General features: G+C 44.7%; 2 protein-coding genes and 1 long non-coding RNA gene across 5 annotated transcripts in view; 1 reads left to right on the top strand and 2 right to left on the bottom strand.

Annotated features, from left to right (window-relative positions):
* LOC133569132 (uncharacterized) overlaps positions 1-6,797 on the bottom strand; it is a 62,579-nt gene extending 55,782 nt beyond the window's left edge. Inside the window, exons 1-3 of one of the 2 annotated variants that reach the window (XR_009809758.1) lie at positions 6,696-6,797; positions 2,499-2,610; positions 2,175-2,374 (exon numbers count right to left, since the gene is read on the bottom strand). This is a non-coding gene — a long non-coding RNA (uncharacterized LOC133569132). Of the gene's footprint in view, positions 1-2,174; positions 2,375-2,498; positions 2,611-6,695 lie in introns of those variants that run through there. The other variant, XR_009809759.1, reaches the window with a different exon arrangement.
* Positions 1-12,581, top strand: part of rnf152 (ring finger protein 152) — a 45,735-nt gene extending 33,154 nt beyond the window's left edge. For both annotated transcript variants that reach the window (XM_061921306.1, XM_061921307.1), the window contains exon 2: positions 11,338-12,581. In XM_061921306.1, the coding sequence (XP_061777290.1) occupies positions 11,381-12,022 (642 nt within the window). In that variant the 5' untranslated portion in view covers positions 11,338-11,380 and the 3' untranslated portion in view covers positions 12,023-12,581. The remainder of the gene's footprint in view (positions 1-11,337) is intronic.
* Positions 8,246-9,246, bottom strand: LOC133569900 (keratin-associated protein 21-1-like). Its single transcript, XM_061922489.1, has 3 exons — positions 9,144-9,246; positions 8,626-8,862; positions 8,246-8,352 (listed from the first exon to the last, which is right to left on the bottom strand). The coding sequence occupies exons 1-3, from the start codon at positions 9,244-9,246 to the stop codon at positions 8,246-8,248; spliced, it is 447 nt and encodes a 148-aa protein (XP_061778473.1).
* Positions 12,582-15,058: the final 2,477 nt, after the last annotated feature.

Genomic DNA, 15,058 nt, shown 5'->3' with positions numbered 1-15,058 from the left:
GGGGCTGCATTGGGTTATAAAAATGGAAAATCATAATATGGGCCTGCTGCAATACATGAGCAATAATAATATGGGCCTGGTGCTATGCATGAGCAATCATAATATGGGCCTGCTGCTATGCATGAGCAATAATAATATGGGCCTGCTGCAATGCATGAGCAATAATAATATGGGCCTGCTGCTATGCATAAGTAATAATAATATGGGCCTGCTGCTATGCATGAGCAATAATAATATGGGCCTGGTGCTATGCATGAGCAATCATAATATGGGCCTGCTGCTATGCATGAGCAATAATAATATGGGCCTGCTGCAATGCATGAGCAATAATAATATGGGCCTGCTGCTATGCATAAGTAATAATAATATGGGCCTGCTGCTATGCATGAGCAATAATAATTGGGTCCTGCTGCTATGCATGAGCAATAATAATATAGGCCTGCTGCTATGCATGAGCAATAATAATATGGGCCTGCTGCTATGCATGAGCAATAATAATATGGGCCTGCTGCTATGCATGAGGAATCATTATACGGGCCTGCTGCTATGCATGAGCAATAATAATATGGGCCTGCTGCTATGCATGAGCAATGATAATATTCGCCTGCTGCTATGCATGACCAATCATACTATGGCCCTGCTGCTATGCATGAGCAATTATATTATGGGCCTGCTGCTATGCATGAGCAATAATAATATGGCCCTGCTGCTATGCATGAGCAATAATAATATGGGCCTGCTGCAATGCATGAGCAATAATAATATGGGCCTGCTGCTATGCATGAGCAATAATAATATGGCCCTGCTGCTATGCATGAGCAATAATAATATGGGCCTGCTGCTAAGCATGAGCAATAATAATATGGCCCTGCTGCTATGCATGAGCAATAATAATATGGCCCTGCTGCTATGCATGAGCAATAATAATATGGGCCTGCTGCTATGCATGAGCAATAATAATATGGCCCTGCTGCTATGCATGAGCAATAATAATATGGCCCTGCTGCTATGCATGAGCAATAATAATATGGGCCTGCTGCTATGCATGAGCAATTATAATATGGGCCTGCTGCTATGCATGAGCAATAATAATATGGGCCTGCTGCTATGCATGAGCAATAATAATATGGGCCTGGTGCTATGCGTGAGTAATCATAATATGGGCCTGCTGCAATGCATGAGCAATCATAATATGCGCCTGCTGCTATGCATGAGCAATAATAATATGGGCCTGCTGCTATGCATGAGCAATCATAATATGCGCCTGCTGCTATGCATGAGCAATAATAATATGGGCCTGCTGCTATGCATGAGCAATCATAATATGTGCCTGCTGCTATGCATGAGCAATAATAATATGGTCCTGCTGCTATGCATGAGCAATAATAATATGGGCCTGCTGCTATGCATGAGCAATAATAATATGGGCCTGCTGCTATGCATGAGCAATAATAATATGGGCCTGCTGCTATGCATGAGCAATAATAATATGGGCCTGCTGCTATGCATAAGTAATAATAATATGGGCCTGCTGCTATGCATGAGCAATAATAATTGGGTCCTGCTGCTATGCATGAGTAATCATAATATGGGCTTGTTGCTATGCATGAGCAATAATAATATGGGCCTGCTGCAATGCATGAGCAATAATAATATGGGCCTGCTGCAATGCATGAGCAATAATAATATGGGCCTGCTGCAATGCATGAGCCATCATAATTTAAAATTCAAGTTGAAGTACCCATGATTGTCACACACACACTAGGTGTGGCGGAAAGATTCTCTGCATTTGACCCATCACCCTTGATGACCCCCTGGGATGTGAGGGGAGCAGTGAGCAGCAGCGGTGGTCGCGCCCGGGAATCATTTTTGGGTGATTTAACCCCCAATTCCAACCCTTGATGCTGAGTGCCAAGCAGGGAGGTAATGGGTCCCATTTTTATAGTCTTCGGTATGACTCGGCCGGGGTTTTAACTCATGACCTACCGATCTCAGGGTGGAGAATCTCACATGGCCCTGCTGCAATGCCAGCGCCCATTCACATGCATGGCACTCCAGCAGGCCCATAATAACAATAACATATGACTTGTTTTTGACATATTTATGAGTGAAACCCAAGACCCAAATTAAGGGGAATGGGAAAGGTTAAAAAAAAAAATCAATGTATTGTATTGGTTTTGAAAATGACAAATATCAACCTGGCCCCCGCCTGCTTTGATTGTTCAGCGGCATGAATGTGGACGCCCGCGTCCAAATCAAAAAGGTCAGCATCATGCTGGCTGTGAGCAGATTAAACACACAATCAGCAGCGCGGGCAGGAAGTTGCACGCTGATAAGAAGACAATCTCCTTGGTGGAGGTAACAGCGATGTAATCTGATGGAGCAGGAAGGGCAAAGTGCTTGGTTGTGATGAGAACATGAGATAAACCCCTCCCACCCTGACTGATGACATCACAGGCAGGCTCCTCCCCCTCCCGCGTGGTGTGTGCTGTGTTTACCTGCTGTAGGTCCACATGCTGAGCAGCGTGGTGCAGCAGCTGATGTTGACGTGAGCGACACCCGCTTCTAGAACCTTCCGCGTCCTCGTGACGCCGTCACACTTCTGGTCACCTGAGGACGCCGTTACAGTAGGAGTTACATTCCTACCGCTGATGGCGTCTTTTTCCAACTATGTGACAACTTCCTTCCTGTTTTGATTTCCTTGGCAACCCGTCTAGGCAGCAAAATTAGTCAGTGTTCAAGTGCTAGTCTCCCCGCCGTCGCACTTTTGTATTTATTTTTGTTTGTTTTGTCGCAGTGTGTCTCTTTGCTTTGCTACAGTGGTCTACATTCTTGCTGCCCTCAGTCTCCTCTTGGATAAAAATTGTCTCCTTATTTGCTGCAACGAAACATAGACTTGTTATATATCTTGGAAAAAATATGCCTCCTCACTTTGTTGCGGCAGTCTGTTTTTTTGCTGCCCTCAGTCTCCTCTTGGGTAAAGTGTGTCTTCTTAATTTGCTAAAACAGACCATATTTTTTTACCCTCAGTCTCCTCTTGAAAATGTGTCACTAAATGTTAGCTTGGCCTGTTGCCGTGCTACAGTCTCCACTTTGTCGCAGTAGTTGGTTTTTTTCCTGGCCTCAGTCTTGCCTCAGAGAAAATGTGTCTCCTTGCTTTGCTACAGAGGACTATTTGCTTGCCGCCCTCAGTCTCCTTTTGGACAACATTCGTCTCCTTATTTGCTGCAACAAACCATAGTCTTGTTATCCTCTTGGATAAAATATGCCTCCTCACTTTGTTACGACAGTCTGTTTTCTTGCTGCCCTCAGTCTCCTCTTGGGTAAAGTGTGTCTTCTTAATTTGCTAAAACAGACCATATTTTTTTTTACCCCCAGTCTCCTCTTGAAAATGTGTCACTACATGTTAGCTTGGCCTGTTGCCGTGCTACAGTCTCCCCTTTGTCGCAGTAGTTGTTTTTTTTTCCTGCCCTCAGTCTCACCTCAGAGAAAATGTGTCTCCTTGCTTTGCTACAGAGGACTATTTGCTTGCCGCCCTCAGTCTCCTTTTGGATAACATTCGTCTCCTTAATTGCTGCAACGAACCATACTCTTGTTATCCTCTTGGATAAAATATGCCTCCTCACTTTGTTGCGGCAGTCTGTTTTCTTGCTGCCCTCAGTCTCCTCTTGGGTAAAGTGTGTCTTCTTAATTTGATAAAACAGACCATATTTTTTTACCCTCAGTCTCCTCTTGAAAATGTGTCTCCAAATGTTAGCTTGGCCTGTTGCCGTGCTACAGTCTCCCCTTTGTCGCAGTAGTTGTTTTTTTTTCCTGCCCTCAGTCTTACCTCAGAGAAAATGTGTCTCCTTGCTTTGCTGCAGAGGACTATTTGCTTGCCGCCCTCAGTCTCCTTTTGGATAACATTTGTCTCCTTAATTGCTGCAACGAACCATACTCTTGTTATCCTCTTGGATAAAATATGCCTCCTCACTTTGTTGTGGCAGTCCGTTTTCCCGCTTCCCTCAGTCTCCTCTTGGATAAAACGTGTCTTCTTACTTTGCCATAACAGACCATATTCTTTACCCTCAGCCTCTGCTTGAAAACGTGTCTCCTCACATTGTTGCAGCAGTCCGATTTCTTGCTGTCCTCGGTCTCCTCTCGGATAAACCCAATTTCCTTACTTTGCTGTAACAGAACACATTTTTTACCCTTACTTTTCGTCTTGAAAATGTGTCTTCTCACTTAGTTGCAGCAGTCTGTTTTCTCGCTGCCCTCAGTCTCCTCTCAAATAAACCTAATTTCCTTACTTTTCTGTAACAGACCATATTTTTCCCCCTAAGTCTCCTCTTGAAAATGTGTCTCCTCACTTTGTTGCAGCAGTCCGTTTTCTCGCTGTCCTCAGTCTCCTCTCGGATAAACTTCATTTCCTTACTTTGCTGTACCAGAACACATTTTTTACCCTCGGTGTCCTCTTGAAAATGTGTCTCCTCACTCTTAAGTTTTTTTGCTGCCCTGCGTCTCCTCTCGGATAAACCTAATTTCCTTACTTTACTGTAACGGACCAAATGTTTTTTCCCCTCAGTTTCCTTTTAGATAAAATTGGGTCTCTTCATGGTTTTACAGCAGTCAGTTTCCTTGCTGCCCTCAGTCTCCTCTTGAATAAAATGTGTCTCTTCACTTTGTTGCAGCAGTCAGTTTTCTTCCTGCCCTCAGTCTTCTCTCGGATAAACCTAATCTCCTTACTTTACTGTAACGGACCAAATGTTTTTTCCCCTCAGTTTCCTTTTAGATAAAATTGGGTCTCTTCATGGTTTTACAGCAGTCAGTTTCCTTGCTGCCCTCAGTCTCCTCTCGGATAAACCTAATTTTCTTACTTTACTGTAACGGACCTCATTTTTTCCCGCTCAGTTTCCTTTTAGATAAAATTGGGTCTCTACATGGTTTTACAGCAGTCTGTTTCCTTGCTGCCCTCAGTCTCCTCTTGGATACAATGTGTCTCTTCACTTTGTTGCAGCGGTCAGTTTCCTTGCTGCCCTCAGTCTCCTCTCGGATAAACCTAATTTCATTACTTTACTGTAACAGACCAATTTTTTTCCCTCTCAGTTTACTTTTAGATAAAATTGGGTCTCCATGGTTTTACAGCAGTCAGTTTTCTTGCTGCCCTCAGTCTCCTCTTGGATAAAATGTGTCTCCTCACTTTGTTGCAGCAGTCAGTTTTCTTCCTGCCCTCAGTCTTCTCTCGGATAAACCTAATCTCCTTACTTTACTGTAACGGACCAAATGTTTTTTCCCCTCAGTTTCCTTTTAGATAAAATTGGGTCTCTTCATGGTTTTACAGCAGTCAGTTTCCTTGCTGCCCTCAGTCTCCTCTTGGATAAAATGTGTCTCCTCAATTTGTTGCAGCAGTCAGTTTTCTTGCTGCCCTCAGTCTCCTCTCGGATAAACCTAATTTTCTTACTTTACTGTAACGGACCTCATTTTTTCCCGCTCAGTTTCCTTTTAGATAAAATTGGGTCTCTTCATGGTTTTACAGCAGTCTGTTTCCTTGCTGCCCTCAGTCTCCTCTTGGATAAAATGTGTCTCTTCACTTTGTTGCAGCGGTCAGTTTCCTTGCTGCCCTCAGTCTCCTCTCGGATAAACCTAATTTCATTACTTTACTGTAACAGACCAATTTTTTCCCTCTCAGTTTACTTTTAGATAAAATTGGGTCTCCATGGTTTTACAGCAGTCAGTTTTCTTGCTGCCCTCAGTCTCCTCTTGGATAAAATGTGTCTCTTCACTTTGTTGCAGCGGTCAGTTTCCTTGCTGCCCTCAGTCTCTTCTCGGATAAACCTAATTTCATTACTTTACTGTAACAGACCATTTTTTTCCCTCTCAGTTTACTTTTAGATAAAATTGGGTCTCCATGGTTTTACAGCAGTCAGTTTTCTTGCTGCCCTCAGCCTCCTCTTGGATAAAATGTGTCTCCTGACTTTGTTGCAGCGGTCAGTTTTCTTGCTGTCCTCAGTCTCCTCTTGGATCAAATGTGTCTCCTCACTTTGTTTAAGCAGTCCACCTTCAATCATTTATTGTATCTCACTTTTTTGCAAGTCTCTTTTCTTGCTGCCCTTAGTCTCCTCTTGGGTAAAAGTCATCTCCTACATTGCTCCAGCAGTCCCATCTTCTCGCTCCGTTTAGATAACTTCCATCTTCATACTTGGTGCCCCCGGTTTGACTCCCGTGTTGCGTTGATGTTTGTTAGTGCAGCTTGTTCCAACCCGGTGATTACTCTTTCGGGTTGTGTACGCTCCAGCAAAGGTTTGCTCCCGCATTGGACCGTCTGCACTGCTGTCTGTGTTCCCAGCGCTCAGACCAGCGGGGGTGTCGTTAAGCGCCGCCGCTCTTGGCGGACGTTCAAGAAGAAAATGCGGGGCAGTAAAAGGCCGCCATTAACGTTTATTAGCTTCATTTTTATGAATGATTGACCTTTATTGTTGCGTTACTTCGTTCTCGGTTTTTCTTTGCCTGCAACAACTGCGCCGTCCACACGGACATACATGACGCTCACGGTGGCGTGACATTTTCACTGGCGGCGTTCAGATTTACGAGCTGGGTAGTTCACCGTTTCCTCCTTGGCCAGCTGTGTGTGGGGTTATTTTTAACTTGTGCTCTTTCCCATTGGTTGATTGTACTTGTAGGCCCCGGAGGAGCGTGTGTGTGTGTGTGTGTGTTACCTCTCAGGGGGGATTATGTTGCGCTGCCCGACCACCTGCATGATGACGAAATGTGGTGATGTCATGACTGCCCTCTGGTGGAGTCGTTAGTGATCCCGTCTGGGGACAAATAAAATACAAAAAGTGGTCGTTAAAACCAATGTTGTGTTGTTTGTTGTGTATTTGTTGCCTTAAATGAGTTACAAAGCGACACCGCAGATAAATCACATGACCGCGCCTTATGCTATTTTTTTTTCCCCCCAACCATGACCTCCCGAGCAGACTGGCTACTGATGCTGAGAATAGAAATTAGCCGGTGGAATTTTTTCTTCTTCTCCCATTGATGACCTGGGCTGGTTGTCATGGTTACAGGAAGCTGACGTCAACATAAAATCCCGAATATAATGGAAGATGAAGACGAGAGGTGTGTGTGTGTGTGTGTGTGGGAATATCGAGCCACGGGACACATTCATGTCAAATCAAAGCTAATCCTCGTCTTCGGTGGAAGACCCCATCATGGCCTTCAGCCCTCCTTAAGTCCATCAGGATTTGTTTGTGCTTCTCCTTGACCTTGTTGTGGGGGCGGGGCATGGATAGAACTGCAGGGCACGTTGAGGTCGCGAGTTGGCTAATTGCTCAGCTTCTTATGTCTTGTTGGTACAGAATAAAATCAAGCAATATGTTTTTTTAAACATCCGTCCATCCATCCATTCACCCTTTCGTATAATTTCTAAATTGGCTCTCTAGCTCCACCTTTTAGAATGAGGGAGAATGAGCCCCTCCTACCAGATTGACCGATGGACGCGAAAATCGCAGGGGACGTCTGTGATGACAGGACAAACATTAACCCTTGTATGGTTTTGCAAACTGAGACTCACTGATTTTGGCTCATTTTCTGTGAAGAACATATATCAGAATACATATTTAATGACCACACACCATACATCCCCCCTACACATTTCTATTACATATAAGATGTCCGGGTAGACTGGACCCCGAGCTAATAGAAGTGTTGAAATTGATGTTCTGTGTGCCACATGCACCCCTACCCCGCCTCCCATAGTCATAGCCATAATCATAGTCATAGTCAAAGCCATCGTCAACCACAGTCATAGACATAGCCATCGCCATTGTCAAAGCCATGGCCATAGTCATAGCCACAGTCATAGCCATAGTCAAAGTCATAACCATAGTCATAACCATTCATAGCCATAGTCAAAGCCATAGTCACAGTCAAAGCCATAGCCATAGCCACAGTCATAGTTATAGTCATAGCCACAGTCATAGCCATAGTCATAGCCATCACCATAGTCAAAGTCATAGCCATAGTCATAGCCATAGCAATAGCCATAGCAATAGTCAAAGCCATAGTCATAGCCATAGTCATAGCCAGAGCCATAGTCAAAATCATAGTCAAAGCCATAGTCAAAGTCAAAGCCATACTCATAGCATTAGTTAAAGTCATAGCCATAGTCACAGTCATAGCCATAGTCATAGCCATACTCAAAGCCATAGTCAAAGCCATAGTCATAGTCAAAGCCATAGCCACAGTCATAGCCATAGTCAAAGCCTTAGCCATAGTCAAAGTCATAGCCATAGTCATAGCCACAGTCACAGCCATAGTCATAGCCACAGTCATAGCCACAGTCATAGCCACAGTCAAAGCCATAGTCAAAGCCTTAGCCATAGTCAAAGTCATAGCCATAGTCATAGCCACAGTCATAGCCATAGTCATAGCCACAGTCATAGCCATAGTCATAGCCATCGCCATAGTCAAAGTCATAGCCATAGTCATAGCCATAGCAATAGCCATAGCAATAGTCAAAGCCATAGTCATAGCCATAGTCATAGCCAGAGCCATAGTCAAAGTCATAGTCAAAGCCATAGTCAAAGTCAAAGCCATACTTATAGCATTAGTTAAAGTCATAGTCATAGCTATGGCCATAGTCACAGTCATAGCCATAGTCATAGCCATAGTCAAAGCCATAGTCATAGTCAAAGCCATAGCCACAGTCATAGCCATAGCCATAGTCATAGCCACAGTCATAGTCATAGTCAAAGCCATAGCCATAGTCATAGCCATAGTCAAAGCCATAGCCACAGTCATAGCCATAGTCAAAGCCATAGCCACAGTCATAGCCATAGTCAAAGCCATAGTCATAGTCAAAGCCATAGCCATAGTCAAAGCCTTAGCCATAGTCAAAGTCATAGCCATAGTCAAAGCCATAGTCAAAGCCATAGCAATAACCATAGCAATAGTCAAAGCCATAGTCATAGCCAGAGCCATAGTCAGAGTCATAGCAATAGCCATAGTCAAAGCCATAGTCAAAACCATAGTCAAAGTCATCGTCATAGCCATAGTCATAGCATTAGTTAAAGTCATAGCATTAGTCAAAGTCATAGCATTAGTCAAAGTCATAGCCATAGTCATAGCCATAGCAATAGTCAAAGCAATAGTACAACTCTGACCCTCTGAAATAAAACCGTCACCTCCTAAAGGCGGCGATTCATTCCCCAGAGTTTCTTTCGGTTTCGGTGAAATACGCTGACTACCGACTTGGCGCTTGGCCATATGCGTGGAAACGGCTGACTAATGGCTGGCTGAAATGGAGTGTGGAAAATCATTTTCAAGTGAAGCACTGCATGTACTTGAAAAGCAATTTTACAAGGGGGGGGGGGGGGGGGGGGGGGGAATTCTACTTCCTTAGACGTCCTCTCCATCACCTTCTCGCCGTCCGTCTGCGGGAAGTGTGATTCCTGCTGATCGGGCTCTTTTCACACATCCACACAAGCTTTAATTAATCTGTGCGACTCGGCATTAAAGAAACCCCGCCTCAGCGGACACATTTAAATGAAAGGCAAACATACGGCAAAGTGTAGGGATATGTCTCGTACGGTACAAGCCAAACTGCCCTAAAGGTGTGTCGACAGAAGTCACACCACTGTCACTCGGTTTAAGTCAAACCACGGCCTCTGGGTCAACATGGTCTAGGACAGAGAAGCCAAAATGTGCAGAAAACAATAATTTTTGGTAGGAACCACAAATGGCCTAAATGTAATAATAATGTCAACTAGAAAATGGACCATGGACCTATGGGTGGGGGCCGCCGTACTTTGAATTGAATTGTGAAGTGAATTATATTTATATAGCGCTTTTCTCAAGTGACTCAAAGCGCTTTACATAGTGACACCCAATATCTAAGTTACATTTAAACCAGTGTGGGTGGCACTGGGAGCAGGTGGGTAAAGTGTCTTGCCCAAGGACACAACGGCAGTGACTAGGATGGCACAAGCGGGAATCGAACCTGCAACCCTCAAGTTGCTGGCACGGCCACTCTACCAACCGAGCTTGAAGATGGTGCCGAGTGTCTGAATCCAAGAGTTTAAGGTGGAACTGTACAAAATGAGCTACACAGCTAGCGTAAAACGTTAGCATGCTTAGATTCAAATTTGAACATTTAGCATGTGTGCAGACATTAGCATGTTTCCGACACATTTCCTACAACGGCGGTAATGTATCCCGAGAAAAACCGTCCGACCGGAACTCTCTAATAATTAAAGATCCTTGGGTGAATATTGTCAACTCACGACACCAGTATGTTTTAGTGCTTTCATGGCAAGTTTACTATCAGATATAAGTAAGAACTTTACACTACCTAATATTAGAAATGGCAACAGCGGAGGATGAATGTCCCATAACAAAAAGATAGAAAAAAAGAAGAAGTTTATCGACTTCGGCGTCGACACGGACAACAAAGATGGAAGCGCCCAAATTTTCAGGACTTATGCAGATCCCAAGTCAATCAATCAATCAACATTTACTCATACAGCCCTAAATCATCCTCGGCTCAGATCCCACATCAGGGCAAGGAAAAACTCAACCCAATGGGACAATGAGATACAGATTCAGATCAGCAGGTACCTGAAGTTAAGAAAAGTTGCTTTTCCGTATTATTTCGAAAAAAAATGCCAGATAATATGTCTTACCTTATACACACACCATAATAATACTCCTATGTTGAAGCACAGTACAATCCATCAAGCGGTGCGGCTTCATTGCTTACCAAAGTCCTACTAAAACGTCGTATTAGAAACCAGGAATCCAAGGTAAGGTAACTTGTTGCATGAGCAAACAAGAGCGCCAGACTTAGTGTGGCGAAAAGCAGGAATACGATAGCTCTCTGATTAGTGCCCGCGAGCAGGTGAGCGTCCCGAACACTAATCAGAGGCAGTTGAAAATAATCAGCACCCATTGCAACCAACAAACACAACTGAAAACAGAACTAAGGGAGTCAAACTAAAATAAAACCTGATCCGTTGCAACTTTGAACTCCACAGGGATTGTCTCCTTTCAACACCGGTCTGTTGTCTTTTTGGGCCCGTATCGAGTTAGCAAAATCTTGTCAAAAAGTGGCTAGCAGGTGACGTGGCATTTCCAAAAATGCTGCACCCTGCTTTTTGTCTGCAGGCGTGACACCAAATGAATGAGACATGGTTGGTACGCGGAGATATACTTGGCGTGGTCTAAAGTTGACAAATCGAGGCGGTTCGTAAATTGAGTTCCCACCGTACACAATGTGGTTCTGATCATTTGTACACCAACTACTTGCCGCCAAGCTAATTGCCCTTCATTATCTCACCTGCGTTCTCTGCTTCCTTCCAGATGGACGAGCATGTAGCCGCCAACAGGCTGTAAGAGGACGCTGATGGACCGGGGAGCTGCCATGGAGACTCTGTCCCAAGATTCCACGCTGGAATGCCAGATCTGCTTCAACTACTTCAGCCCGCGGCGGCGTCCAAAGCTGCTGGACTGCCGCCACACGTGTTGCTCCGTCTGCTTGACGCAGATGCGCAGCAGCCACAAGGAGATCCGCTGCCCGTGGTGCCGCGGCGTGACCAAACTCCCGCCGGGCCTCTCCGTCTCCCACCTGCCCGACGACCCCGACGTGGTCACCGTCTTCGCCATCCCCCACGCCTCCGAGCACACGCCCGTCTTCATCCGCCTGCCCAGCCGCGGCTGCTATATGCTGCCGCTGCCCCTCGCCGAGGAGAGGGCGCTGGGTTGCCGCTTACTGGCGGGCGGGCACCAGAAGGGCCTGACCGTGCTGACTGTGCCGGAGGAGGACGCTCTGGGAGTGGACGTGGGTCTGGAGGGGGTGAGCCTGGACGGCGGCGAAGGAGATCGTCGGGCAAACGGGCCTGCCGCCGCCGGCGGCGGGAAGGGGTCCACGTGGTCAGGCGTGTGCACGGTGATCCTGGTGGCGTGCGTGCTGCTCTTCCTGCTGGGCATCGTGCTGCACAACATGTCCTGCATCTCCAAGCGCTTCACCGTCATCTCCTGCGGGTGAAGTCGGGTGAAGGCCTCACGGACATCTACAGACGCCGTCTTGGATTAACTGCCATCCCGTAGATCCCTTTTTCAAAGATTCAGTTTGTGATGAGTACATCAGTTGTTGTCCTTTTAGACAAGTGGCGGCTGCCTGTGACCAGCCGGAGTCCAGGATGAGCCCACTTGGAATGACCAACCGGGGCCGTGGTGTCAATGAAGTTAGAACACGGAACTGGACTCAGCTTTATCTTCCATTCCTCATTTGGTCACCTGCTAACTTCAATGAACTAGCAATGGAAGTCTTTCAACTCAGCCATAGATTGTTTATTCTCATACGATCAGCTTAGGTAAAGAACAGTTCAAACGTGTGTTTATTTAGTTCAGAATTGATTAGGTTTGGACTAGCTTACGTAGACGCGGTCTTGCCGCCAGTCTTTTACGCTAAGCTAATTAGCTTCCGGGGGCTGCCGGTTCTGCAGCGTTCTAATCCGTGTGTTGGCAGCCACAATAAATCCAGTGAGCCCCCGCAGGCTGGCGTCGCACACATGGCCCATGAATAAAATGCCAAGTGGATTTCATGTGTGCATGCTGTGTCTTTCAGTCTCCCTTTGAAGCCGTTCCTGTTTTTTTTTGTTTTCTTACAGGAAGAACGAAAACCATCCTGGCTTTGTGAGCCGGGTCAGGAAGCGGTGAGGGGTAGGCGGGCGGCTGCGGGCTTTCAGTTAATGACGTCCGCATCGATTTGTTTGCTTATGAACGTTGTGTGGTGTACACAAAGATGGATGCTTCTCTTACTTTTCTACACACGCATATTAGTTGTTGTTGTTGTGTGTGTGTGGTTAGCGCAGAATATAAACACACACGCCATACTTTTCATGCACACAGGTAATATTTATAATCAATGCACATTAGTTAGCATTTTAAAGGCCTACTGAAATGAGATTTTCTTATTTAAACAGGGATAGCAGGTCCATTCTATGTGTCATACTTGATCATTTAGCGATATTGCCATATTTTTGCTGAAAGGATTTAGTAGAGAACATCGACGATAAAGTTTGCAACTTTTGGTCGCTAATAAAAAAGCCTTGCCTGTACCGAGAGTAGCAGACGATGTGCGCGTGACGTCACGGGTTGTGGAGCTCCTCACATCTGAACATTGTTTACAATCATGGCCACCAGCAGCGAGAGCGATTCGGACCGAGAAAGCGACGATTTCCCCATTAATTTGAGCGAGAATGAAAGATTCGTGGATGAGGAAAGTTAGAGTAAAGAACTAGAAAACAATAAATAAAAGCGATTAAGATGTTATTAGACACATTTACTAGGATAATTCTGGAAAATCCCTTATCTGCTTATCTTGTTACTAGTGTTTTAGTGAGATTATATGGTACCTGAAAGTCGGAGGGGTGTGGCCACGGAGTGTCTCTGAGGGAAGCCACGTTTCTTGAAGAGGCGAAGCGAAGGCAGCCGTTGGGGTCGGTTTGAGCTTTTTTCCTCCCTCCTCCACGGTGGAAGCATCCCACGTTCAGGGGCGGCCGGTCGGAGGAGGCAAGAGAGTCCACAGCTGCCGCTCATGTCTACGGTAAGAGCCGACTTATTACCACAATTTTCTCACTGAAACCTGCCGTTTGACATGTGGTAGGGAACCATGTTCGCTTGACCGCTCTGTTCCATAGTAAAGCTTCACCGTCATCTTTAGGGAATGTAAACAAGGAAACACCGGCTGTGTTTGTGTTGCCAAAGGCAGCCGCAATACACCGCTTCCCGTCTACATCTTTCTTCTTTGACGTCTCCATTATTAATTGAACAAATTGAGAAAGATTCAGCAACAGAGACGTCCAGAATACTGTGTAATTATGCGATTAAAGCAAACGACTTATAGCTGGGATCGGGGCTGGAACAACATGCCCGCTACAATCCGTGACGTCACGCGCACGCATCTTCATACCGCGACGTTTTCAACAGGATACTTCGCGCGAAATTTAAAATTGCAATTTAGTAAACTATAAAGGCCGTATTGGCATGTGTTGCAATGTTAATATTTCATCATTGATGTATAAACTATCAGACTGCGTTGTCGATAGCATTGGGTTTCAGTAGACCTTTAATATTAGCATGCTAGATTTTTTTTTCCAGGTTTATACCTCAGTGTCAAATACTTTGACTCCTGTTAGCCTGCAAACAGGAATCAACAATAACAATTACAATCTTTGACAATCATTTTTGCAGTAGGGCTTTAAAACAGGAGAGCCCTCCTCTCAATATAGAGGATCTTTGAATAGCAATCTGAGTCAGAAATTATGGTTGAAAAGGGTTTTTTGTTTTTCAATTTTCTTTTCATGAAAGCAAAAAATTGCAAGAATGCAAGAAAATGAATGTAGCTGAAATAGGCTCCAGCGACCCTGAATGGGACAAGCAGTAAAAAATGGATGGATGAATGGGAAATGAAAAACTAATTTTACTTGACTTTATTTTAAAGTACAAACAAATTAATGTTATTATAAAGCGTTGTTTTCCACCACTACGTCTAAAAAAAGGTTTTATATTGATTTTATACTTTACGCCACAAACATTTAAATCAGTTAGCGACACTTTCCGCAACCGGAAGCGGAAATTGCTATCGGAAAAACAAGAACTAGCCTGTTAGCTAACAACAGAATATTTTTGATAGCTTGCGTTCATATTTAAAAAATGATAATTTTTTTTGTATTTCATAATAAAAATTTAAGTAAACTAATAGTTTTTTGTGTTTCCGATACATTTATGAACCATAAAAGTCGCCATAATCTTCCACATCATTAGCTTGCAAACATTTAAGCTCGCTGACGAAACCACTAAAATAACATATTTCAGTCTACATTGAACAAAACGAATGCCTTTTTTAAGTCGGCGCAACAGGAGTATGTCATTGAAGAAACAATTGAACTTGATTTAACAAGTTACATGAGAAATAACGCGTCACTGTACGTACCGTCAATGGAGGAGCAGCGCGATAGTAGACGTCACACCCGCAAGGCATTGTGGGATGTGTAGTGCGAATACTAAACAGCCAGTT

This window comes from Nerophis ophidion, linkage group LG15 (genome assembly GCF_033978795.1).
Source record: "Nerophis ophidion isolate RoL-2023_Sa linkage group LG15, RoL_Noph_v1.0, whole genome shotgun sequence".
Taxonomy (NCBI): domain Eukaryota; kingdom Metazoa; phylum Chordata; class Actinopteri; order Syngnathiformes; family Syngnathidae; genus Nerophis; species Nerophis ophidion.
Note: the sequence above shows the minus strand (reverse complement) of the source record. Positions and strands in the feature narration are given on the sequence as shown.

Coding starts and splice junctions, on each gene's coding strand:
- LOC133569900 (XM_061922489.1), bottom strand. CDS start 9,246: ATGGCCAAGCGCCAAGTCGGTAGTCAGCGTATTTCACCGAAACCGAAA. Junction 8,863..9,143: donor TGACGGTTTTATTTCAGAGG/GTCAGAGTTGTA, acceptor ACTATGGCTAAG/GCTTTGACTATGGCTATGGC. Junction 8,353..8,625: donor CTATGACTATGGCTATGACT/GTGACTATGGCC, acceptor ACTATGGCTAAG/GCTTTGACTATGGCTTTGAC.